General features: G+C 43.0%; 1 protein-coding gene across 6 annotated transcripts in view; it reads right to left on the bottom strand.

Annotated features, from left to right (window-relative positions):
* The window catches only part of ST7 (suppression of tumorigenicity 7), a 154,245-nt gene that overhangs the window by 94,281 nt on the left and 32,695 nt on the right, over positions 1-27,269 (bottom strand). Inside the window, exon 1 of one of the 6 annotated variants that reach the window (XM_042792438.1) lies at positions 17,949-18,347. The exons of the other annotated variants lie outside the window; for them this stretch is intronic. Within the exon in view, the coding sequence (XP_042648372.1) occupies positions 17,949-17,970 (22 nt within the window). The 5' untranslated portion in view covers positions 17,971-18,347. Of the gene's footprint in view, positions 1-17,948; positions 18,348-27,269 lie in introns of those variants that run through there. 6 annotated transcript variants of the gene reach the window in all.

Genomic DNA, 27,269 nt, shown 5'->3' with positions numbered 1-27,269 from the left:
AGTGCAACCACAGCAGCCTGCTCCCACACACCACTGGACCAGAACATCGGCCTACAGATGGCCTGGATTTCTGTGAGTACTCATCAGCAGGCTGAGTACCAAAGAATGATGAACTGGGGGTTTTCCCCACAACTACAAGAGAGATTCAAGATGTTGTCCCACTCAGATTTGCATGTCTTGCTTACCGAGTGTATTGCAGTCATTAGCTAACCACAGTTCTACTAATTCCCATATTTGAATGCTCTTTCATTCAGTACTTCCTGCGGTGACTGTAATTACATTTCAGGTCTCATTGGCTGGGAAAGTCAAATGACATGATATGAAAAGAGTAAGATTAAAGTAAGTTTTCAACTCTGAATCTCAAATATACAAGAATGTGCTGTGAATTTGCACCAAGTGAGATTGTCATTCTTTATCCTATAGTTAGCTACATATAGAAATTTTTCTTTCTATACTATACCTTTTCCTTATAGCTACTGGTTAAACTATTATGCTCTGGTCACTTACTATACTGAACAGTAGGAAAAGGGCATATCAAGATAAAGTATGCCAGAACCTGAAGTGACTTCTACAAATATAAGCCCAGATTTTCAAAAGAGCTTTCTTTCAATGGCCCCAACGCAAACCTTGCTCACAATCTGGAATATTTTATTTGCACTTTATTAGTATTATTCAGAACTATTACTAGTAGCAATATCTATCAACAATTATTAATAATTATAAATATTATTTTGATCACAGGAAGAACAGCTATCTACTTGGGATCAAAAATGCGCTTGCATCTTTCAGGGAGTTGTCGGAGTTCTTTATGTGGATGACATTACTTCAATCACGGGATAGCCACATAAATAAATATAAATATAATTGAATATATATTAAAATATATTTATATGCTATATAAATATAATCTGATATGGAAACTGATGTTTTTCATGACAGTAGCTGGTTCTGTTTTTCCCCACCAAGGGAGGAGATAGGGTTATGGTTCAGTCCGTACAGGGTTGAGAGAGAATTTGTTTTTGATCAGGGGGAAATAAATGATGAAGGAACTTAGAAGTGTCATTATATTAATACATGACTTTGAATACCTATGCAGAAGGCACAGGCAGTTGCTGCGATCAGTGTCTCCCCTTCTCCCAGTACCGAGTGCAATTATAGATAGCAGCAACAGATGTTGCCAATAAGCTTAAAAGGAGAAAGGGAAGTGGTAGGAATAGAAATGCAGTGTCATACAGAAAAAAAACAACAGGAGGAACACCTGAAAATGCAGTGACATTCTCTCCCCCAGAGACAGACCCATGGCAGGCAGTGCGTATCTCCCACTGCACCTAAACAGATGGTCACAAAAGCTGTAAGTGTACAAAGATCACAGAATATCCTGCAAAGCCATAGAAGGAAGGAAATCAGTAGCATTGCTTAATAGTCTGCTTATTTTACAGTCAAGTGGATTGCCAAGCAACTAAGCTATAACAAGTCCCATATTTAGGGGAAGAAATGTTTGTCTTCTGTCTGTCCCTGCTTGCAAATGGCAAGTGGAGGGCATTTCTAAGCCAGATAATTCGAGTACAGCATGTTCCCCGAGCCCTGAGCCCGTGCTGCTGAGCAGCCGGTGTTAATCACGGCAACAGTTGACACAAGAGCTTTGCCAGAGTCCAAGTTTATCATCATCATTGTGACTTTTACTTTCTACTGCTCAAAACAGAACAAAAAAAATGCCAAAACCCCCTGCAGTTAAACGACAACCCCTGATGACAAAAAGAGCTTGATTTGGTTGTCTAAACATGTGCATCCAAAGCTGTTTGAGATGCATAGGGTAGATGATACACTGACACAAGGCACAGACAGAAGACCCCCAGGGACCAACAACTGGAGGCCAGGTGAAATATGTCCTAGGGCATCTCAAATGGCTCTAGATGCCTCATTTGGGCAACTGATTTGAGCCCCAAACAACTCTTTCATGTCTTGCATTTTTCAGCTGCATCAACCACCAATAAAAATGGGTTAGTATTGCTACTAAAAAGCACCTGTATAAAAATACAAATATATACAGTATGCACATTTGGGAGCACATCTTAAATCATTCACAAAGACTAAAAATGTAGTACTCCTTCTGAATACAAGCAGATATTGAAGACTCTCACACAGGAGAATCATCTTATAAACACAGTTCTCAAGCCTGAAGAAAGATGTGGTTAGGGCAAATGACCAATGACACTAAAGGATAACACTTCAAGATTCCATGTAGTTGGGTCCTCACACCAGAGCAACCTGCTGCTGGACAAGGACAATGCAGCAACAAAACAAGCCTATAGGTCATATAGGTAAGTGGGGCAAAATGACCCGAGCCTGGGCCACCAACACCCGCAACATTATTTCATGGATAAATCAAGTTGGTCAACCTCAGCACCACTAGTCCACAGGACAAGACGTAATTATCTGAATGCTTTGATAGACACCTGTTATGTCTACCAAACTGGCATTTCATGAAGCATCTGACTACCTTTATGTAGAAGATGGGTCTTTTTCCCTAGCTCAGCTCTCTGATATTGATGTCTTGCCAGGGTTCTGCCTAATGATAACAGAATAAAATTTAAGGTGTGATGAAGAACTATAATCTAAGTGTACAAGTAGTACCTTAACCTAGACTGATATCACATTAATGCCCAGCTGAAATATTAAGGTATGAAAAACAACTGTTAAAAAGTAATGATTTAAAACAATCAGCAATCATTTTGAAACTGATTCTTTTTTGTAATTTGCTGTTTTACTTCAAATAATAGGATCAAATTAATGACAAAACCACTGCTCCTTCAATCTGAAATGATACTAAGAATCAAAGTAGAATTCAGCAGTGGAAACATCCACTGGTTGATCAGTGTTAAAATTTGATTGGAATATGACTAAAATGTCTTTGCTTGGGAAATTACTGAATTTGAAGTTCCTGTTTTTGGTTCCAAAGGCTATTTATCATAGCCTTGACCCAGTTCCTCTCTTTATATCCCAACACTAAAATTGACAACAGAAACCCCCAAGCCCACAACTGACAGCTGCTCTTGTCCCTGAAGAAGGATGTAATGTTAAAAAGGTAACATAGCTTCTTTATTACATATAAGCTGCATGTAATAAACATTGTATGCATATGTAAAATGTTTATTACATACAATAAGAACACATAGATGTGCTCTTATTCTTTTACCCAGTAACTGCCACAAACACAACTAGAGAACACAAAAATAGGGATATAAATAGCAACAACATAAAATTCTGCCATTGTTTTAAGCAAGTGCTGCTCTATAAGCACAGCAGCCACCTTCCACTCACCACAAGCACTTGCTGCTAAACAACTTTCAAATCTTGCTCGAAGCAGATGGAATTAGTGACTGGAATTGGAAGAAGCCTTGTGTTATGCTGAGATATACTGGGGTGAAAGCACTTCCAGCTGTGAAGCTGTAGCTGAAGAGCCAAATTATCTTCCTTACCTGTTAAAGATGACTCTTGTCAGTCCACTCAGAGACCAGTAAGTCCCACTGAGCAGAAAACTTAACTACCTAGCAGGGCTTGATGAAAAGCGTCCTCTCAAAATTACGTGCTTAACAAAATAATCCACCAAACAATTTCTGAGGAAATGTCATGAACTGTAACTACAAGAAGCAGAGTGGCCATAGCAAGGGCTGGAGCCTGAAGACCAGCCAGATGTGTTTGTAGTGGACAAAATGAGTAACTGGTATCTGAGATGCACTGTGCATCACACTGAGCCCAATCAGTCAAACTGCATGCAGTACTGGGAGTCAGTCACTAACAACAAATAAAAAAGTGACAGGTTCAAGATAAAAATATGATGGATTGCTCCAAGCCAAATAACTGAAGGCCAAGTCATAGATAACAATAACTGCTTTCTCTAGATGCCTGTTTGCTTCCCTTCTCCAGGAGGACAGGCTTGTTTTCATCTTTTTTACCGTTTCAGGAATTCTAACAAAAAAGAGTAAGTCTTTTAGCTTCAGGACAGATTTATATCCACTTTCAAAATATTCAATGCCTATCTGCTAATTGAAAATACGTATGTGCCTTTTGGCTACCTATACTTTGGACACTTTGACTTGTTCATGCCAGAGACCTAGCTAAGCTCTCTCTGTAGCAGATCATGTTCCCTAAACCTGGTCTGTCCACCAGAGACTGCGAAATGGCCTTTTTTAGATTTACTGAATTAATTCAGTGCACCTTTTTATGCTCAGGCAACCTATCTGGCATGCGGTACGGGACATAACAGAAAGAAGAACATAATGCTTTTTACAGCTGAGGGCTGTAAAGACTAAGCTGCCAGGGATAACCTGAAACACTTACTGTTGGTAGCAATCATACAGCACATGAAACAGTGGCATGTTCAGTGATCTTTAGATCATCTGTCATCTTTAGAGTTCTGAAAAGTAGGGATGAAAATCGACATAGCTCTTCCAGTAAACTCCCAATATGTAATCTGAAAAGACGAGATTTTTCAGAGTAAAGGGAAAACTCTCCAGCAGGAAAATCTCCGTGGGGCTATACTGGTGATCCTGAATGGGTGAATAGGCCTATGCTCAGAAATCCGAGTTCTGAACAAAAGTGCCCATGGAGCAGCTGGAAGCTGCAGCAGATCTCATCAATAAGCAGAGACTTTCAGTTATTTTCTCTGAACTACAAGATGATAGATCTAAAGCAAGCAATGGATTGAAAGGGATCTTACAGTAGATGCAGCTGAAAGGAGGGGAGGCATCACTAAGGAGGGCATAAATGCATTTGCTGTACTCACTTGTTCATTAGAGAAAGAGAAGGGGAAAAAAAGATGCAAATTAAATGGAAATGCCTCATTTTCACAGGAGCCGAAAATAACACTGCAGCCCATGGGAAGGCACAGCTGGTACTCAGGCTTATTGCTACCATCAAGGCTGAATGGCTAGCAGGATTAGGAGCAAACCAGGCTCAAACAAAACAGCATCAGGCAGTTTCTCCTATCCCCTGCTCCCACCCGACCCCGGTTCTGCTCCTTCCTGCTAACTACACCGTTAACTCACATCCACTATTTATTCAGCTTCAAACTGCTGGCTGCACCGATCTGTGTACAAGATTACAGCTTGGGCTCCTGCCCGTTTTGTTACAGCACAGATTGCTTCCCGTATTGAAGAGGGAACCATCTGGGAGGACGAGCAAATGCTCGGCCACTTAATTGGTGCTTTCAGTAAAACAGACTACAGTCAGGATTGACAGACGTAGAGAAAATCACAAAAGCAGCTATCAGAAAGTGAGGGGAGGAAAAAGGAGCATGCCTCCACTCCAAACCCAGGGAAGATTTGGAAATAAAGTAGGATTTTTGTCAACTCCCTAAACCCTGGGTCACCTTGGTCACTGCAGCTTCGTCACCCCAGTCCTAGAGACACTGCCCTATTTTCCCACTCAAGCAGGAGCAGGGGGACTGGCTCCATGGACATGATAAACTCTTGTTCACACAACAGTCAAGGACTGCGTGATAACATTTGGCATGACAAATTATCTACCATCCACCTTCTCATCCAGATACTGGAGTAAAGGGAGACTGATATCTTGCTTTTAATTTCTAAAATGGCCTCATTTACTAGAATCACTACAGCAGCACTTCCAGCATTTTCTACCATTTTAATTTTACATCTTAAGACCATCTCTTGATTTCTTCATGGGAATGGCAGCAGATCTTCTTTAAGGAAGGGTGGGTAGGATTAAGCATTCCACCATCAAACCTGTTCACAACTGCCCCTCCTACCACTTCTCTCACCCTCCCCCCTCTCTTATATATACTCTGGGTGTCTATTCAGCATACAAGATTTTAGCTCTCACACTTTCCAAATCCCCCCAAATTCAACAATTTACTATTCCAATATCTTCCATGTTGCAGACTTCCTCCTCTCTTCTAGCTCATCACACCTCCTCAATTTTCTTCTTGCCCAAGAATGAAGATGATCTGACCTCCGCCTCCTTCAGGATTCCAACTGTTCGTCGTCTTCAGCTTATTTCAGTCTCCACACATCAGCCATCTAGCCCGTACTAGATTTAGCAACAGCTTGCAAAATACATTTTGTGCTTGATTCCTGGTTTTGTAAGAATCTCAAAAGTTTTAAAACCAGCTCAAGTTTAGCATTTAGATGCAGAACAGAACACGAACAGTGTAAAGACTAACTTTTATACCACCTTAGACAATGGCTTAAGTGCTGAATGATTACAGATAACACCCTCATCAATATAAGAGGGCCCTTCTCATCTCGTGCTCTCAGAATTGTTGATGTTCTGTCACTATGGATCAATAGACATGTCTCTAGGCCCTCCCATAAGCATGGCCATATCTATGGGTTGTGCAATTAACACTATCTAGTATCCATTTTCTTGGCATCCTCCAAGTATATCATTAGCTTTGCAGAAACATCACCAAAGGGCCGTCTGCAGGGCAGCAAGATCAAAGAAAATAAAGTTATTCATTTGTTATGCTTAGAAACTTCCACAGATGTGAACTTCAAACCCTTTATCAAAGGTCATTCACGCTTGTTAAGAAACCCGAGAGCACAGAGAACAAGGTGATATTTCATTCTGAGTTTCTGAAAACTACAAGAAGTGTTATGAAAGATATTAAAAACAAAAACAATAAACGTGTTGACTTTTTTACATTAATATCACTTTAAAGCACTTTGAGCTGCCTGCACCCACATTATGACTCAGTATAGGTTATGGACATTCTTATTTCAGCTAAGAAAGTTTACTTCAGTGAACCTTAAACCTACACCTTGTTCACTTAAACTAATCCTAATTGAGAACCTGTGTAGGTTTTTTTGTACCTTTGTTGGGTCTGGCTGAGATGGGGTTAGTTCTCCCCATAGCGGTCCTCATAGTGCTGTGCTTTGTGTTGGTAGCTAGGGAGGTGTTGATATCACGCCAGTGTTTTGGCTGCAGCTGAGCAGTCGCTGCACAGCATCAGGGCTGTCTCTCCAACATTCCCCCTCACCAGTAGGCTAGGGGTGGGCAATAACTTGGGAGGGGACATAGCCAGGACAGATGACTCAAACAGACCAAGGGGATATTCCATACCATATGATGCCTGCTCAGCAATTAGAGCTAAGAGAAGGGAGGAGGAAGGGGGCATTTGTTATTTACATTTGTCTTCCAGAGCAACTGTAGGCTTACTGAAGCCCTACTTCCTGGGAAGTGACTAGACATTGCCTGCTGATGGGAAGTAGAGAATAAAAACTTTTGTTTTCCTTTGCTTTCATGCATGACCTTTGCTTTTGGTTTACTAAACTGTCCTTATCTCGACCCACAAACCATTCGTTATATTTGCTCTCCCCTGACCAGTTGAGGAGGGGGAGTGATAGAGTGGCTTTGGTGGGCACCTGGCATACAGCCAAGGTCAACCCACCACAGTATCATCCTAATTAACCTTTTAAAAAATAATATCACACTTTTATTTAAACCTAAGTGAGGATACATACAGACAAACCTTGTAAGAGATTATGTACTATTTCTGAGAATAGTAATCACAGAAAAGACTGATCTCATCAATCAGCCTAAGGTCTTAAGAACCCAGCACAAAGGTTTTCAACACCTATTTAGGATGACTGTCATTGCTCAAAACCACCTTGACATGCTGTTCCCAAAGAAAAGGTGACCACCTGCAAATGGCCAATGCTCAAACTCGATTACAGTGACTTGTGCATAAGACAACTGCTGTTGTTGACTTAGTTTCAGAAGTTAGCATTCTGTTGCAGCTGATGTGAAGTCACTTGCACGGAAGCAATCAGATAAAACTTGAGTCCATGAAGGCCATGTTTTGCCTTAGGCTCATGTATAACGCCCTGGAAAAAGCCATTTTGTAAAGAAAAAGGGAAGTTACCTCTACTTTTGCTCATAGCTAGTGCTCCATTCTTCTTGCAAAGAATGAAAGCAAATGAAATGTTGGAAAACAAGGTGATTTTTTAAAATGTTCTAAAATATTTCTCGTCCTACCATGATTATCTTGTTCGCCAATTATTTTATAGTTTAATGTTTCAGACTGCTTTTCAAAAGTTTATTTTGATTAGATTTCATTCTGACTATGTCCACTGATAACTTTTGCTATTATTTGACTGGCTGTTCTCATTTTCTTCTTCAAAATTATTTAATCGGACCAATTCTGTGAGTTTGGATGCTAGAAAGCGGAAGCATGGCCCAACAACTATGACTCAAGTTTAGCATTTAATAGTTGTGCATCTTTCCCTTTGACAGCTTTTTCTAGACTGAACTTCTGAAATAGACAGGACTAACAGCCAGATCTTAGCCAATTAAACAAAAAAAACCAAACCAAAACCAAAACCAACAAACACTCTGTAACCTCCAGCAGCTGATTTTCAGAGATGAAATTCCAGTTTCTGAAAGCTGACTTGGCAGCATAATCCTCCCTTACCTGTACATAAGGCAGCACATGAGGCAGCTGCAATGCAGGCTTGATATACCTCCACCCTCCTCTGTCAGTATGTCTGCAATGCTTCTGGAGATGAGAGGGGAGTCCAGTTTCCAGATATATGTAAAATTTTGGGCTCCCCACACACAGGAACAACAAGAGTTTCTACCTGCCATGGTATTGAACTCCCTGGAGAGAAGCAGTAAAACCACAGCTTCACATCAGCAATGATGCGCTATACGGTGAGACAGCTTTGGGCTCTTCCTTCACTAGGAAAAGGCTGCTTTAACTTTAGTTAACTAGTCTGTTTTACAATCCTAGTAAAAGCAAGGCAGTTATAGTTTAAACTCACAAGTGCTGTCACAAGTGGAAAAAATAATATATATGTATCTATATACACACATACTACATACATAAATAAAAACTGGGAATTTCTTTTAAACTTCGTCCATAGTTAGGTTGTTCAATGACATAAAGACACCTCTTTCTTCTCAGTCTAAACCAAAACAGATTTGGAGTACATACAAATCAGTGAACTAGAGGAGAATAACTGAAAATGCAGACGCCACGTATTTACTGCCAGACTGCAGGCAGCAGCTGCTGCCCGCACTGCCTCGCTCTACAGTCACGGTCACTGCGCTGACGTTTCTGATTAGAGAGTCACATCGCTTTGTTCCCTCAGGGAAGCCTCTGTGTTTAAGGGGATCCTATTAAGGATGGCAAGTCCAAACATGAGCCTTTTCTTCCTGTCTTTTTTGCATAATTCTGTGTATTTATTTATACTTTATTTTATGGAAGAATTAATTGAATGTCACTATGGACACACAAACAAGACACAACCTAACTAAATGCCAGGCATGTAGTTCACTGAACTCCTGCAGTACAGGGCACTGGTTTTAAATCTACAGCTTCATTCCCCTCCGACACACAGCCAAGACCTGCAGCGTCTCTGTAAGTCATCAGCATACATGCAGTGCCCCAGAATGACCAAGCTAATGTCTATCTGCATCCAGACGGTCATTGCAGGCTGTGATATGCAATGCCCGCAGCAATGCCACCTTCTGTGGCATGGAGGTGTATCCTAGCACAGCAAGAGCCCCAGTCGTGAAAATATTTATACTGATGAAGACAACTCTAGAAAAGGTCCTGCGTAAAGGCCTTTGAATGCCCGTTCTTTGTGTGACCCCTCTCTGCCATGACAGACCGCCAGCGCTTTGTCCTAGGTAGGCAACTTCATCTCTCCATCATCATAGCTGTTGTACCCCTATGGGCTGGGGCAACACCCAGTAGTCCCACTGTAGCATGGCAACTGTAAAAGATACTAAAGATGATGTATTATGTCTTTATTTAACACACTTGAGAAATCCTTCTTCCCACTACCATCTCCTTGTGATATCATAACATTCCAGCTGAAGCCTCAGAAAGGCATCACTAGCAGGTCAGCAGTTGCAGAGGAATCCTCTCCCACCTGTACTGCCACAGAGACTCCCATCTGTCCTGTGACAAAGGACACTGTTTCAATGTTCATGCATTAGGCCTCTCACACTCGGGTGGTTTCTTGGAGGAACTTCAACTCTCGAAGGCAATGCTTACAGCTCAGATCTTGCTGCTTTTTATTTGGCTGCTCACTTCCACCATTCGGAGCTTTTCTCCATCCATCTGCACAGGCAGCCTGATTATCACCCTCTTTGCTCTGCACATAGAAATAACAGCTTATCTGGAGTTATCACTGTGGACCACGCAAGCAGCAGAGGACACAGAGAACAGCCAGACTGATATACATTGCTGAGTTACAGGAACACTTTCCCCAGCTTACTTAACCCTCTATCTGACCTTTGCCTCTACTCCCTGCCCATAAGATTTCCAGGGCTTTTTAGTGGACTGTTTGGACTCATGTCCTTGTGGATGACAAAGCACAGCATGGGATCTTCATACACAACTGGACATGTTTCTTTACAAGCTAATTTGACATTTCTGTTCTACCGTATTCTCTTTGATAATCTAAATCAAAGCTTGAGAGTTTTTTATCAGCAGATGGATGGTTTGAGTGACTGGTTATTACCTCTATGCAAATACAGTGGCACAATTTACTGCCACTGCAGCAGTTCTAGATACCTTACTAATGCCAGTGATGAATGCAGCTGACAGGAAAAAAAGGTTAGTGGTGCTAATATTTTCCAGATTCAGCTCTTCTCCTGAATGTTAAATATACCTTTTTAGCATCTTTCAGTATTCCTAATTACAATGCTTTTCTCCTTTTTTTTTTTTTTTTAATATTTGTGTCCAGCAGTATTTTCCTTCTCCTAAGTCAGTTCAGAGTCAGTGTGACTCATGTTAAGTATCAGTAAGCCAGTGACTTACGCAGTTCAGGTTCTGCTTGGGATGCTATCTTCTTACAGCACTTTTTCCTTTTCTTGTAGCAGAGATCTTACAAGTGGAGTCAGCTGCCATTTTCTGAGCTCCATGAGCTGTAATATATGCCGTTCTCCTCAGAATTTGTTTTCTAGTCATGTCCTCATCATATGATCCCTTACTACTTTTAAAAAATGCAGCAAACACACGTGAAAAATATCCTATCTCCTTTTTCTACTCCCATCCAGGAACTTTTAAAATATGTAATTGAGTACATTTTCATTCTGCTGCACTTGCATAGCCACAACTCATCAACGTCAAGACCATATCCTCTTAAAAGTCCTTGATGCACCCTAAGATGGCTACTTCCACACTCAGGAGAGTACAGCAGGAAATCCAAATACACATCAGCTTTCCAAGACTCATTCCTAGTGCTAAAATATAAATTGGCATTTGCTGGAGTGATGACATATATGAAATCATATCACCACTGTAGATTGAAAAATCACTTGGCTAATGAGTGGCATGTTAAATATGAGAGGCCAAGGGAGATGGATAATCTTTTCTTTGGCATCTTCAGAGTGTCCTCATGGCTTCTTAGGCTACACACCTTTTGAGCACAAGGCACATTCTTCCAGAGTTCATTCCCACCACTCTCTCGTCCTTCTTCCCTGGTCAGTCAAACCTTTACAAAAGCTTTGTAAGGGCTATACAAATGTGGAAAGCCCCCACTTGAGCTATATAATTTCTCCGAAAACCTCACCAACTTTGTAATGCTTTCACCTTAGGCTCCTACTTTAGGCTGAAACACTATCTAGCATGCTCTGAGGGTCACCTCAGTATCCTTCATTTCACTGCACCAAGGAAGGATCTTCCCAGCCACTGGATTTCTCAAAAGAAGTCAGACACCTCAGACTTCGATTTTGTATCGCTGCCTTGTAGTTTCACAAGAATTTTTCTTCTACTTCCCATGTACTGATCAAAACACTTGATAAACGTCAAGATGTCAGTTCCAAATGAAACCCATAGAGAGCCCTAGGAACTCCACAAATACTTTCCATATAATACTGGGAAGCAGCAGCACATTTCTTGGTCTAGATAGAACATGGGTTCACTCGCATTCCAGTTTCTGAGCATCTTAAGTTGATCTCTCAGCATAAGCTTCACCTTGATCAAACACAGAAAAGCCAGACAATTTTCCACTGAGCTGCACCAGATTCTGGGTTGCAAGTGTTTTTCTCTGTAGTTGTACAGCTTATTTCCATAACACAGAGCCTCAGCATCCTATCCTTCGCAACAGAGAACATAATGGCATTTATAAGACTCTGTAATCTCTCATAGATAGTGACCTTCATATGAAAGGGTCTAAACAATGATGTTACATCAGTATTTTCACCAAACAGGAAAGATACCCATTAATCTTGAAACCTACAATACTCTATCTCCCTGAATCCCACACGCTCTTTTTGTAGCACCTTACAGACCTTTCCCTGCTGCTTCAGGGATCAAGGAGGGTACTCTAGCTAAAAGGAAAAGGGATGACTTAGATTGTTCTGTGAATAAGGGTTTTTTTGCTGGGCATACCCACTAATTATCCCCAAATTACATGAAACTCTACCTTCTCCACACTAGCTCAAATAATATGACAGAGTCCTCACTGCATGTACTGCACTTCCTATCTGGGTCACACGGCCCTAAGGGATTCTAATAATCTTTCAGTCGTCCTTGGGCATAAAGATTTATCCCTATTTCTGGTCCTGTAAATTAAACTGGTCAAAGTTGAAGCTTGTTTTGATCTCATACCATTTTGCAAACATGCAGATGGATTGACATAGTATCTTTCACTGGCTGTAACTTGGAAGTCGGTCCTCCTTTGAGGGAGGGGCTGGTCCCTTCAATTTCAATTATTCTATGATTTTTGTCTTAAATCTGAAAGATCTTTTGTCACCTTTGACCAATCACAGACCCCTCCACTAATGACAGTTCATGCTTTCAGCTATGGCAATGACCAACCAACTTGACAATCTGAAAAAAAAAAAGGTTACCCTATTCACTGCATGCACCTTGAGATTTCTTCCCTGTTCCAGAAGCTTGTGTGTGGACACAGCTACACCAGACACTAGCACTGTATTCAGTAGCTTTACATCAGATCCCTTCAACCTCTAAACAAATGAGGTAGGAAAGGTGATCCAGAGCTACAAGAGCCAAATCATCTATGACTGTGAAATGCATGAGTCAAATTTAGCCTGTGAGATGTTTCCATTCACTTTTTCTTTGTGGAGCTGGAAAAGGCAAGGTGCACTTAAACTTTCCTAACAGTTCCATGCTTGTAAACAGCTCAACACAGCGAATTCAAACTGCCATGGGTGCTGCCTGAGAAGGAGGGGCTGAGATTCAAAGCCCCTGTCCTCCTGAGCACACATACAGGCAAGCCCTTTGAGACATATCCTCAGGCATCTAACAATGTAATACAGCCAAAGGAGTTTACAGAACCTGCCAAATCCTCTCTTATCTCATGTTCGTATTTTTAAAAAATACATTTATTTTAAAAATAACAATAAAAGCACTCCGTAAAGCTTCAAAATCTACTGTAAAGTAGGAGGTGAGTCTACATTTGCCTTCCAAATATCTTGAAGTTTCATTGCTGAATTTATGAAGTTTATTACAGCTCTTCCAATCTCAATCCCCTTCATAATCCAGGTTTACTCTGGCATTTGACATGGCTGTAGCCAAACCTGTCTTTGACCTGGTTCTGTAATTTGTTCAACAATCCTGACTCTATGAGAAACAGGGGGAACCTCAGCAGCCAAATGTATTGGTTTAAAAGCACAGCTTCTGGTATGTTCCTGTAACTTCTCTTTGACATACAGTTGCCTGAGAAACCAGTGTAACATCATTGTGAAATTGTGGCTGTCATCTGATGCCAGGTATCTGTACTTAAGGTTATTACTGTTCTTGGCATTTGAGGACAACAGTGGGTATTTATGCCCCAAAAAAGAAGCATTTTGGTCATCTTCTGGTTCCGTGGAGCCCACTCTCGCCGAGACTGCAATCCCACCAGTTTCAACAGCTGTGTCCCACCCTCCCTTGTGCCACTGCTCATCTAGTCACCCCATGAACCAGCCTGGGGAGCCAACATGCTCAAAACTGACTACCCGCAGAAGTGGCCAGGTTTTGGCTGGCTCCCCACAGTTGGAGGGTCAGTACTGGTGCTAGGGAAAGGAGGAGGCAGGCACACCAGCCCAGGATGGCAGCACCCATGCCAATCAGATCGTCCTTGCTCTTAATATCTGATGCTGAGCTCTCTCATTTCTCCACAGTTGACTGTTGCTGATTGCTGGGGTTTACACGACTACTTTTCTGATGCCATAATATCTTGGTGCAACATTTTCCATTTATTGCATTCTGACTGGAAGAGAGTTTGGGAAAAACAATGCCTAGGAATAAAAGCACTTTTTGAACAGACAGAGCACAAGACAGTACAGTGAGCCTGGGACAAGCCCAGCAGCTTTGCCTGGCACACTTAAGTGGACAAGGCTTCCCCTTCTCCACAGGATTCCCCAGCCTCCCCATGGGGAGCAGCCTTCCATCATTAGCCTCACAACGGAGGGAAGCTCCACTTGTCCCTTGGTTTTACATTTCTCCTGCCCTTAGATCAGCTCTCCTCTGGTCCAGAGTCCCTCCTCTTTCCAGAGTGCACTTGCTGATCTACCAGACGAGGACCACCACGAGCATCTCCCTGAACACCCCAGGCTGGAAGAGCATTTCCCAGAAAACCTCCCATATAACCCTCACAGTTTAGCACTGCTGTTAGGTTAAAATACCCTGGCATGAACAAATGCAGCAGTACTCAGAACACCTCCCCAGACTTTCACAGCACACATCTGGGTCCTTTCAGCAGTGGTGGAGCGAGCGGCATACACATGTATGTGCAGTGCCCTCCTTGCAGCTACCAACTGAGTTGCTCTGCCTGGGGTATCTGAAGCACACATAGTGCACATTCTCAGACATGCATGAAATGGCTCTCTGAGCACCCCTTTGCTCGCTTTACAGGCTCTGAACCACACCCTGACCCATTTCTTCCCATTACACAGACAAGATTTGGTGCATTTCCCTGACCTCCCCCAGCATTGGTGAGCTCCACCAACTGTGGCTGCTCTCACATTTCAGTTTAATTTGTGTCTGTGTTGTCTCTCTGGCAGGCCTGCAACTGCCAGTATTACGAGTCAGCCGAGGCATCTTTGCTGGTTATTCCCCCTAGGCTTGGGGTTCTCTCTTCTCCCTGAACTCAGGGTGTGCTTCTCGTGGGGATCAGCTCACCACTTGCTCAGAGCTCCACTGCTTCCCCACTTCGGTGCAGCGCTGCAATATCATTCCACCTTCCAAAAGACTTCATTCTCAACCCACTGCTTTATGATACCAGGTTTTATTTACCCCCTACAGAATGTGAAACAATTACAGTGAGCAGATAAATCTGTCGGGTCAGCCGGAGAGGTGGCGTGGGATGGAGAGCTGCCCCCCACGCACACAGCCCCCCAACACCACCCCGGTGCTCCTTCCTTGCTCATCACATGCCGGAGCGTTAGCAGCTGTTTGTGCATTGCCTGCTGCCTCATGCCCCTTTACAGGCCGACGTCACCTGCTGTTTGTCTTTCCCTGCATCCAGGCGGCGATAAGCAGATGCTTGTGTTTCTACAATGGCCCTCGGACTATCTTTTATTGCCCTTCTGACTGCTGTTAAAAGCAGAAAGAAAAAAAAAAAAAAAACAGGATTGCTGAATGAGAGTTGATTTGACATTTAAAATATTTTGATACTGAGTGACAGAGTAAAGGTTCTAAACCAGGATTTTCTTCTGACCATTTCTCTTGGTTTTTTAATTAGAGAAAAGAGAAATAAAAGCCTGAATACTAAGTGTAAACAGCAGGATTAAAAATAAATGTAATCTGCTCAGGTCATGCTTTCTGGACAGCAGGAGGAATGGCTTCTGTCACGTTTCCAAGTACCAGATGATGCTGAATCTTATTATTTTATTTTATTTATTTTACATTCTAGCCGGACAGAAATATTAACAATTAGTCGCACTGCTGACATTTGACAGCTTGGAAATACGGAGACGACAGGAGGGGGTGGGGGGGAGACCAAAGACCCCTAGCCGTGACTGCATTTTGATTAAAACTAATTCTGATACAATTTTCTTTCTTGGAAAGCAATCCCGCCGTTTCTCCCGCAGCGGCGCAGGCAGGGCTGGTTACGCACGGGCGGCCCTGCGCAGGCAGGCGTGCGGGGGGCAGCACCAGGAACCCCACTCTCCCCCCCCCGCCCCGGCTGCCAGCACCCGGAGGCAAAAGGACAACCGGTCCCACCTGAAGTGGAGCTCCCGTGTCCCAGGAGGGCCCCTGGGCACACGGTCCCGGCCTGAGCAGAGGTGTAGGGGAGGGGGTCTGAACAAAGGCGAGGCCATCACGCTGCCTTCCTCTTCGTCTGGCTGGGGAGTGCAGGCAGGGACTGGCCTCTGGACCGATGGCAACTGGTCGTGTTGCTTTTAACCCCTTTTTAAAAGGCAAATAATGCCGCTAGGCCCTTCTGGGAAACAGGCAGTGGCTGTTAGGGAAGCTCCCATTGCCCTTTTCTAAATTGTCGGAACCATGGAAACAGAAGCAGCCACAGCTGCTGGTGGTGCAACCCAGCGACTTTAGCCAAAAGCCCGATGTGACAAGCCAGCTGTTTATTAATGCACCTCATAAAACAAGAGAGAACCACAAAAATGAACAAGGCTAAATAATCTGACTTTTCGAGTATACAGTACGCCCTTTCTGCAAGAGGGCAGGTACACCACTGATTTTATCTCGAAGCACGTTAATACGCATTTTGCAGAGGCAGACCCCACAGACACGCAGGTTGGAGCTTACAGATCTGGCAGGGTATAAACAGATGCAGCGACAACGTTTGGCATCTCTGCTCACGCTCCACTGACTCCGAGCTGCAAACATGTTTACAACCATGCATGAAAAATGGGTCCCCCAAACAAAAGAAAGCTAAAGGCAAATTCTGGTTTTGTGCTGCCTGACCTTGACCAGGTGTTGTGGCAGAGGAGGGGGGGAGCTGCCAGAGGCAGGCAACAGGACTGATTAACCCTTTGGGAACATGAGGGTTTGACAGCCAGGAGGACGTGATTCTGAGGTTTCCCGCTGCTCCAGAACAGGTCCCAGCCTAATGGCACAGAGACATTACACCCCACTGCACGATATAACTCTCTAAAAAAGCCACCGCTTCATATTCAAATGAGACACGTTCTCACCATGCAGTACTACTTGTGCACAAAATGCGGTGTAAACAGACTGTTTTCTGTTTTTCAGTCACCTGAAAATCACTGGATCAGACTGGTTTCCACACAGCTGCACTGTCGCCAGCAGCATTATTTATACATAAACCCCCAGCCTTCCTCCACAGCCAGATTTGCCAGGCAGGTAATTGTTGTTCCTGCTGAAGCAAAACTGGCTAGTTTTCAATGACATGCGTCTGCCTTGCTTTTGTACAGCGGACTGCCTCAGTTAAGATTTTCCAGCACAAAGATTAGGAAGAAACAAATAAATGATCGTATTATTTTGCATTTTTCACCTCATACTTAGAATTCCACCTAATTTAATTTTGGATTCTCCGGTTACAGGAGGGATCCCACGCAAGCCTCCTTTTTCCCAGAAACAAAAAACGAAGCGAACGAGATAGACAGTCCTTTCCTGCTGATTAAATCACTCTCCCCCAGCTCTCACCCATCTAATGCTGCAGCATTCCCAGTCCCCAAACATATCACCCAAGTAGCGCATTCACTAGAGCGTTTGCAGCTCCTGATCATTGACAGACATGATCTTATCAACTATCACATTCAAGCAAAACTGCCTTTTTCTCCCCATCTTTCAGTGGCCTGAATTCAGCAATGCCGACAGCCCTACGCTGCCTTGCTGCCAGCACCGAGGATGCACCCACAGTTGGGAGGAGGTAAATGCTTCCCCTCCGGCATCTTTCATCCCTTTGTAAACAGGCGAGGACCACAGCTTTTAGCCAACAACATACAGCAAAGGGAACGCAAGCACGGTGGGTACGGCGAGGTTAAAACAAGCCCTATTCTCAACAGAAAAAGGATGTAAGTGGGATGCATTTACTTACATGAAGATTCAGTGCCAAACATGGCTGGCCCCAGATGCTGCTATTTTATAAAGGAAAGAAGAAAAAAGAGTGGAAGACAGAGGGAGTGTATGAGAGTAGGGATGAGACTGCTACACAGCAGGGGTCATGAATCCAGACAATGCAGTCCAGGCTCTCCAAGCTGCCAGATTCTCTTCTCTCCTCCTCTCCCCTCCTCTGCTCCACACCGCAGTCAGCTTTTCCTTGCAACTGCAGCAAAGGTCCTTCTTCAGGAAGCAAAAAGCCGGAGCTTTGGGTTTAAATCCAAGAGATAAGGGCAGGCCAGCGTCCTCTCCGTGATACCGGCAGGCATAAATAGGTAGCGGCCACCAGATACTGCAATCCCCAGCCCCTGCTCTCCGTAAGACAATAGCAGAGCTAATGCATACACTGGATGACGTCAGGACACTGCAAAGACTGACTGCTGCTAACCCAGAGCCTCGGAGGGGGCTTGGACGGAGCAGAGCAATTCAAATGGGAATTCCTTTGTCACAAAAAGCAGAAGACAAAGAACCAGACATATATTTCCCTCTGTGATGATAAAGCCCCCACCCGGAGCTTGAACGCTGGCAGGAAAATATTTGCCTTGAATTCACACGCTTTTTCTCAGCTGCATGAGATGCAAAGTGTTTCTGTGCAAACAGAATAAATTTTAGGGACAAATGTCCTAGTAAATGCCACTTATGGCATTTTCAATAAAGAATAACCATGAGTTGCTATCACTAACTCTTCATTATTTTTCCTTTGAAGGAAAATTAAAATCCTGCACCAATCTACACTTCATACCTAATTTTCACATCAAAGTGTTAGCCAGCTGTCTCATTTACTTAAATCTATTGTCAGAATACACTGTAGCAATGCTCTAACCATAATAAGTTACACATCTAAATATAAAGGAAAACCCCAAACCACACTGATCTCACTGATAAAAAGGCATCCTAGCAACCAAAGAAATATTTTCCTTATTTCTTTTTTATTCTTCTAAACCATCTAGATCTAGTGTTTCTTAGCCCCTGCAAGTGCATTTTTGAGTCCACTGAGTGTACTTTTTTCTGACCCTTAGTAATTTAAAAATGTTCAAACATAGAAACAAAGCCCTAATCTGGCTCCTTCCAATCCTCCTGCAGAGAAAAGGAATTTGCCTGTCTTGTGCTGGCGAGAGCAGCCAAGCAGTAAACTGATGGTCAGAAGCTACCAGACGTTGAGGGCCATCCATAGGAACAGCTGTCTGGAAGGGGCAAAAACAAGAACATTTTTGGTAAGTCTCAGTGAACAAGTATATGCAGTTCCCAAGACAGCAAAGACTGAAAAGCTCTGCTGGTGGGTGAGGAAAAAGGAGATAGATGCAAGTCCATTCAGTGAAGCACTTAAAGAAAACCAACCCACCCCTCCATTCCTGGTCTTTTGTGGGTTAACCATTCCCAAACGCTCCTGCTGCTCCACGTGCTGAGGGGGTTTGTGCTGTTTGCAAAATACGTAATGCCACCATGAGCATCAGGCTGGCAAAATGAGTAACACCCAACGACCTCAATGTGCTTAAATCGTTAGGGAACTGAGCAGGTGTTGGCTGGGGACACCACTGCCCTACGAGCAGACTGGAAAGCAACGTACGGGTCAGAGCTAGAGTGGTCCATTGCCACGCCAATCCCTCTGCTCCTGGGGATGGGGAACATGGTCCCAAACTCATACAACACACATGCCCACCAATGTCCCTATGGACCCTCAACAACCCTGGCCCACAGGTGCTGCGAGGGAAGAGAAAGATCAAGAGGCTACATAGAGCCTGATCTGCTTGTCCTTCCCACCCAGGTGGGGGGCACCTGCAAGGCACACCGAGCTCCTCTCCTGGTAACCTCTGTTGGCACAAAATACTCTTCAATGGTTTCCCTGCTTTCTATTCCACACATTGAATGGTATCTTTGTGTTCTGCACACACCAGGAGAATACTTAGGACCACCAGGCTTTTGGGAGCATTTATCTGTATTTCACCTCTGGAACAAAGCCACTGGGGAGAGACCATACCCTGGGGTGAGACATCTCACAACACACTAACAGGCAACTTTTAATGTCTCCATCGGCAGACAGGACACTGGTGCACAGTGACTCAAATCAACCCTTAGGCAATGACTAACCTCAAATTTGTACTTGAGCACCTGAATTAATGGCCTGGCTGTTTAATCTTAATGAATATTTGCAGTCACGTGCACAAATGTTCAGCACCAGGAAGACACCATCCAAATTGTATTTGACCATAATGCTATAATGACGGTGGCACAAATCCTCTGACAAGTACCATAGTTTTGCTGTTCCCAGAACTGAACTAGTTATTTTGACTATTTGGAGCCAGTAACACCTCCTTCAGTCAAAACAGCTTGATAAGAAGCTGCAGTACATGGAGCAAAGCAAGTGTTCTGGCTTGACTTTCCAGTAACTGAGGCAAATTCCCAAAATAAACATGTTTATTATGTACGGGTAAGTCTCCTAGCATCTTTAAACACAAAACTCTGGAACAAAAACCCTAGTGCATTTGTGCAACGGCTGAAGAATAAGTTTTGCTCTGATGAGCAGATCTGAACTTCCCACAGCATTGTTTCCAGGAAGATGCAAAACCTCAGGGCTTTCCAATGACATCCTTGAAGGTATCACGGAGCCCAGGCCCTCTGCCAAGTTCTCATTACACTGACGCAGATAGGCAGTCGAAAAGCCTAAACAACCCATGCAGTATCTATGGAAGGATTTCATAATAATCTATTTCATTAGCATTGGGCTTACCAGGTCAATGCTTTTCCTTGTGGGGAAGGTGACTCTTGACAGGCCACTGAAAGACTTTCTCTGAAATTCTTTCAAGTCTACCTAAAACACTTCGTAAAATGGCTTAAAGTGTTAAAATCTGATCTTCTGCTCTTGTAAGAAACTAACCTTTTAGTTTGCAAGCTGGCTAGCAAAACTATGAATTTCTGTTTCCTACCCTGAGTTTTGCTGTTGGTTTATTCTGTAAAGAAGTGTCAACAAATTTAATCTCTTCCTGTGAGAAAGTTTCTCTCTTATACAGCAGTGAAGATAATATAAATTAGTGTATAGATAATGTCAAATGGAATCTCCTGCAAGTGTTAGCATTGCTGTGACTTGCTTACAAACTGCACAAGACTTTCAAGTGTTAGATTCATTTACAATGTAACTTCCATACATTTCTCAACAAGTATTTAAAGCTGCAAATACATATGCTATTCAAAGCTCTCTCCTATACACTCACATTTTCCAGAGAAAGGGATGTGCTCCTCAACCACTGTCAGTCTCGGAGCAGATATGCTTTATTCCTCAGTTTATCACTGCAGAAAAATAATGTATATATTTTACTTTGTTTTGTAAGGACATGTGTCTAAACCCTAAAGCATAGTCTGAGTTTTAATAAAGAAGCTGGATAATGAAATGTTAAACTTTTATACAGATGTAAATTCCTGCTCTAGAGTAATTTATCTGAAGAAAAACAGAGCAAGCAGGAAATCTGAGCTACCAACAGAGGTAGATTTGTACACATGCCTTACACTGATCCACTAAACCAGAAATCTTTATTCTCTCTTGTCACCAGAGAAACATTTCATTTTGAGCCTAATCTCCTTTTACACAGGAGAAACTCTGGGAACAGGAAATGAATCCATTCCACCTGTGAGCTTCTCCTGTGAAAAAGGAGACCCCCACCTCAACAGGGGAGGTCTCACCTGTCTCCCCCGGGGCAAGGGACCGGGTCCCACACCCTCAAGTCTCTGGGGGGAAAGTATAGGATAATCTCAATCGTCCTCAAAGATGTGAAGGCTTTTTATTATGTTAGTTAAACTCGACTTTACTTTCCAAGTTCCCCGTTCTGGTAATTTTTTAAAACTGGAAGTTTTTTAAGACATTAAAAAATGTAATGCATTTAAGGTGCTATTGGAAATCTCTAAGTGACTGTGTAGTTAGTCCACATCATTCAGCAACCCCCAAAAGGCATTTATTTTGCCTCTAGGAACACTAGTTAGCTCCCTTTTTAAATCCCAGTGAGACCTCTAGTCACCCATGCTGTGACAATCTCCAGCTTCTGTAGATTTTGTCAGCTCTGGCAACAGCTGCCACACCACTTACTGATCAACATGACACCAACAAAATACTGGAGGGTGTTTTTTCAGGCTCTAGAGAAAAATGAAGCCAAAGAGCAGCATGTAGCACTGAGCTACAGCTCCTTGGCTTTACACTTTTTCTGGCCTTATTTTGCTCAACTTTGCTGACCCTTAATTAATTTTAATAAACATCTCTGGTGAAAAAAGTCGACATCATGATTAGGCCAGGGAGATTCTACCATGGTGGTACAACTTCAGCTTCTCATCTCACAGGATCACGTATTTAAGGTACAAACAAACCCCCCCAAACAACCAAACCAAGCAGCCTGTGCTGATGCTGAGATACTGAGTCCCCGAAACAGAGGTGTGAACAATCACCCATCTGCAGGGCACTTTTCCAATACCTCCCTCACTAAATTAAGCCAGTGTCTCAGAAATGGCACCTTTGGAGCCGTGGCCATGGGAAGGGGGGAGCGTAGCCGGCTGTGAGGGAGGACAGCCCTGATGAGTGCATCTCAGCAGGCAAGCAGGCAGGGGTCCCATGGGGTCCACCAGCTTGGAATACACACCATTCAGAGCCAAGGAGAGCCAATAACAGGCATGTCCCGCTGGAAGGAAACGTCTATAGCACTTCATTTATGGAAACGCAAGCGCGTTCCCAGCGGGAGCCAGGCTGGGCAGCGAGGAGAAGAGCAGCCCAGGGAGCGAGGCAGGCAGCAGAGATAGGACCAGGCAGCCCAGACATGGAGGCAAGGGGACTGGCTAGCCAGTGGAAAATATCCCTGAACATCTGAGCTGTCTGGAACGTCCTCACTGTTCTCCTCGTAGCCATCTTATCACTTTTTGTTTGGGGTTTTCAACGCACATTCCTTCTTTGCAACTCCCTGTTCCCCTATTGCATTGGCACAGAAAGGAAGGAGACTGCTGGCAGAAAAAAAGTCAAGGTCTTCATCATGTTCAACATAGAAAAAGGATTTTATACCAGAGCAATTTCTGGACTCAAGGAAGGTTTTTTTTCTTTTTATTATTACTTGCTCTTGTTTTGATTTTTTAAATATTTCTCTGTAGTCTATATTGCATTTATTTAACCCCATTTCATGTAAAAATTGTTTTTCTGCAACATTTTTAGACAATGCCTAGAACAACTAAGTTTTTTGAGCAAACATACGCATGCACACACACACACAAATAACAAGACAGACTGAAGAACAAGTACTTAATTTTGTCACCAAAAAATCTTTCTATGTCTATGTTGGTCCTTGTCTGAGAGATGAAGTTCGAAAGACAGATTGATTTTTTAAAAGGAGATACAACGAATCATAATAGCCAATTATTACATTATTGCAATGCCTTTCAACTTCAATTTTAACAAAGATCGTAGCTTCAACAATGCTCTGTAGATGATTACTGCAAACCATTCACTATGAGCAGCGAGAGGCAGCTCTGAGGAGATGCTCAGCAATTAACAAAGTTCTGAGTGCTCTGCCCCTCCCAGGCCACCCATCTGGGGCACATCTAATGGACATGAAGCTCCAGCAGTTATGAAATGGTAGAGTATCACATATAGAAAGCTGTATGTGAAGAATATTGTGTACAAGAAAGAAAGTAAGAAAGGATTAGCCCAGTTTAAGCACTTAATTCTAGTATAGAGCTGAGAGTGTGGGTCCTAGGCAGGTGACTAGCTCTCTTCAAAGGGTTGGGTATTTGCTCCTCGCTAGCCTCATAATCTTGAAGAAACCCTAAATCCTGGCCTCCTGTTTTCTCACAGGAACCAGAAGCTTCTGTAGGTGACAGAGCCTTGAGATACTAAGCAATACAGTATCTGTTTCTCCCCTGGTAGTAGCCCCTGGACTCTACTTGAAAACTTGGGGCCTAGTAACAGGGAGCAACAGAACAGAAAGGTATTCCCATTCCCTACAGCAGAGGATACAGAATAAATCTTCCATTTTGATCAACCACTTCCCTTCCAGTATTCAGTGTGAGACTGGAAAATAAGACAGTATTATTTTGTAAGTGGCAGAGTATAGACCAACTTCTGTATGGTACTATCAAAAGATTAGGATGATGATTCACCTCTTCTTTATTTTGGTTTTGTTGGTTTGCTTTTCAGTTTGGTTGGTTTCATTTTAAACATAAAACTGTTTATACACAAATATCTAAGACAGTTACCAACACAGGGTGACAATCTACTCAGTGTGTGCAAATGACATATCCAATCCAAATTAAATGCATTATTTTTTAAATAATATGAAGCCCCGTGGCTCAACAGAGCATGTGCAATGGCTTCGTTAAATTCTGAGAACAGTTTTGTTCCAAATGCATACAACTGTGTGATGAAATGGGGCCACGACTGTACCTGAAAAATGTCCCAGCAGAACACAGTACCTTTTGATATGATCCAAGGAGAACTTAAAAACAATGAAAACAACCAAATCAGGACTGTGGTTAAATTAAATACATTTAAATAAACAGTTATTTAAATGCCTTTTTGAAGGAATAAACTATTAGAAGGAAAAAAAAGTGTGTATTCTCTATACTGAGGGATATACCTGAAATATTTTGGGTTTGGTTTTTTTTGTATCCTAGTATCAGGGCCATTTCCAAGGACCTACCACAGGACTGCACATAAAGTACACATGAAAGCCTCAAAGGTCAGACTGAACAGAAGTGGATAACAAAATAGAAAACAGGTTATAAAAAACTGTCATAATTTTTAATGCAACTCTGAGGGACCACAAATTAGGATTAAGGCCAACTCATAATAAGCCACATGCAAACTGGCATCAGAGGGAACATGTGTGCCCCCAAAAAACACAAATATCCAATTTATATGCATAAAAAATAAGTCGGAGAGACTTAGAAGAGTAGTAAACATTGCCAACATTGCATTACAGTCTGCATTAATAATGTCTGATCTAATGCCAAAACTCCACAATTAGGAGTAAGTTTGATTGTTGAGAGAGGACGATCAAATTTAAATTACTTCTCAGTCTGAGTAAACACAATAAGAACGTTAAATCTGACATTATAAATAGCAATGATTTCACTGTACATATGGGAAAAATTAAGAAGTACTTCTAAGCCTATGAGGGAATATCCACAAAACAAGGTAAGAAGGTGTCCAAGGAATTTAGCTGCTCACATGAACATGCTCTGTCTGTTCCTGTTTAGTAACTCTGGAACCTGTCAGCCATTTCAACCCAACTGAGCGAAGAGATAGGAGAAACAGTTATCCCACGTGCCGTGTGACAGCAAGGAATTGGACAGGGAAGAGATAACTTATGAAGGTCCCTGCTGGATGAGTGAGTGATGTGTTAAGCACATTTCCTAGCAGACATAAAGGAATCCGTAACATAACCCTGGGAAAAAACTTCAGTTGAGAGTTTTATTTTTATTTTCCTATGTGGACATGATTATGCATAACACTGGATGAGCGGACACTGCAGTCATAAATATAACACAGTTGCAGAGTCAGCCAGGAAACCAAGTCCACTGGAAACTGTTTCACTAGTTTCATGGGAAAAGCTGTAGTCATTTAAGGATTATGGTTTTCTCAAGATGCAGCATTTTGGTGATGGCCCAGCCCCTCTTGCCAGGGGTTCTGCTCAGCTTCCATGAGGTGCCAGCCCCAAAGACTAGAGATGTAAAATTCCTCTCTCAGAATAAAAAAGATTAATCACAAAAATTAGCAAATGTTTGGATAACTTGATTATCATAGCTTTTCCTAAGAAGGAAGAGCTTCTAAGAGTCAATAAAACAAGCCAAGCAAGAGTCCCTCCTGAACCTGCAGCTTGATTGGTGTTGGGAATCCCTGCACGGCATGTTGCTGCAGGCACAGACATCCATCGATGAGCCTCAGACCACAGGTTTCAAGTAGTAGTCTCATTTGCTGAACACTCAACACCAGAAGAGTAAAATCCCTCCTGGTAATGTGATGTTCTCCAAATTAAAAAAAAAAAAAAAAAAAAAAAAGACTTAGGTGGATATGGGCCAGCCTGAGGAACAAATGTATAGGAAAGAGGAAGACCCCACCAAAGCACCTAAGCATAGTACCACTGGCTTTTAGGAGAAGTAGGCTCTTAAACTTGACAAACATCTTGGAAATGCTCTCCTAAACGAAGCACTAAAGAAAATTTTAGGCATTTAGTCATGGTAATAGAAGGCTTACGTAAACAGTTAGAGGAAAACAACATTGGAAAGGGTGGTGGCATCTGCCCTCCTCATGACAGTCAATTGCACCAACAACCTTCCCATCAGGGACCAGTCACAAAGGGAAACTGCAGAGACTCCCAAGCCCAACTCCATGTGGGAACTCATCTTAGGATGTAGAGCAGACCTTTTCCAGGAGCTCACAGCACTTACTGGTTCACAGGGTCCCTCTTACAGCAAACCACCATTCTGCCAAAACACAAAGAAGCCTCAGTAACTATGGCTCATGCCTTATGTCCAGTGATGGTCAATGTATGAACACCATGGTAGAACTGTGACTCCAGATGGGCGTGATAGTAAGTGGCACTGACAACTTCATGGCAATTAAATGATCAGACCTTAACACTACTCAGGTTTCTCAGAAACTTGATACTAGTTGTGGGCTTCCCTCTGAGCAGACCACACTGCTCAGGGCCAGGGTGCTGGTATCCCCTTCCTGGCCTCTCCGCTGGAGAGGTGGGTGGTGGTACCCACAGAGCTGCTGTATTCCAGCAGCACAAGGAGAAGATGGAGACATGGAGGTTGCAGCTCCCAAACTCCACAACACTCACCTCAGGAAAAGTCCTGGTCAGCGTGATTAGAGAGCACTAATTTTCTGAACAGTTTTGTTGTCGGTTCAGCAGTTGCTAACTCCAGCAGTGCCTATTTCTCTCTGCTGACTACAGAGAGAATACACGCAGAGTCTGGCTTGAGCTGCTCAGATGCAGACATCTACACATGTGTAGAAGAATATGTACAGGAGAAGACTCCTTTGTGTCTGGGAGTTTTAGAGGAAGCATAGGGAAAAAAGGCTATGCCAAGGTCAGGGGCCCCATACTTCAAAGAAGGAAAAGTAGATTCCTGAACTCCAAACCTACCTTGAACCATGACCTCTGCTATGGGTGCAAGTTCCCCCTGAACAGGTCCCAGGCTTCAGCATGATCATGTCACCCAAAGAGCAGGCATTCAGCTGAGAGAGACACCCTTTTCCCCCTTGCAGCTGCATAAATCTCCATTACAC

This window comes from Tyto alba, unplaced genomic scaffold, assembly GCF_018691265.1.
Source record: "Tyto alba isolate M040663 unplaced genomic scaffold, T.alba_DEE_v4.0 Super-Scaffold_2, whole genome shotgun sequence".
Classification (NCBI taxonomy): domain Eukaryota; kingdom Metazoa; phylum Chordata; class Aves; order Strigiformes; family Tytonidae; genus Tyto; species Tyto alba.
The sequence above is the reverse complement of the archived record's forward strand: the minus strand, read 5'-3'. Positions and strand labels throughout refer to the sequence as shown.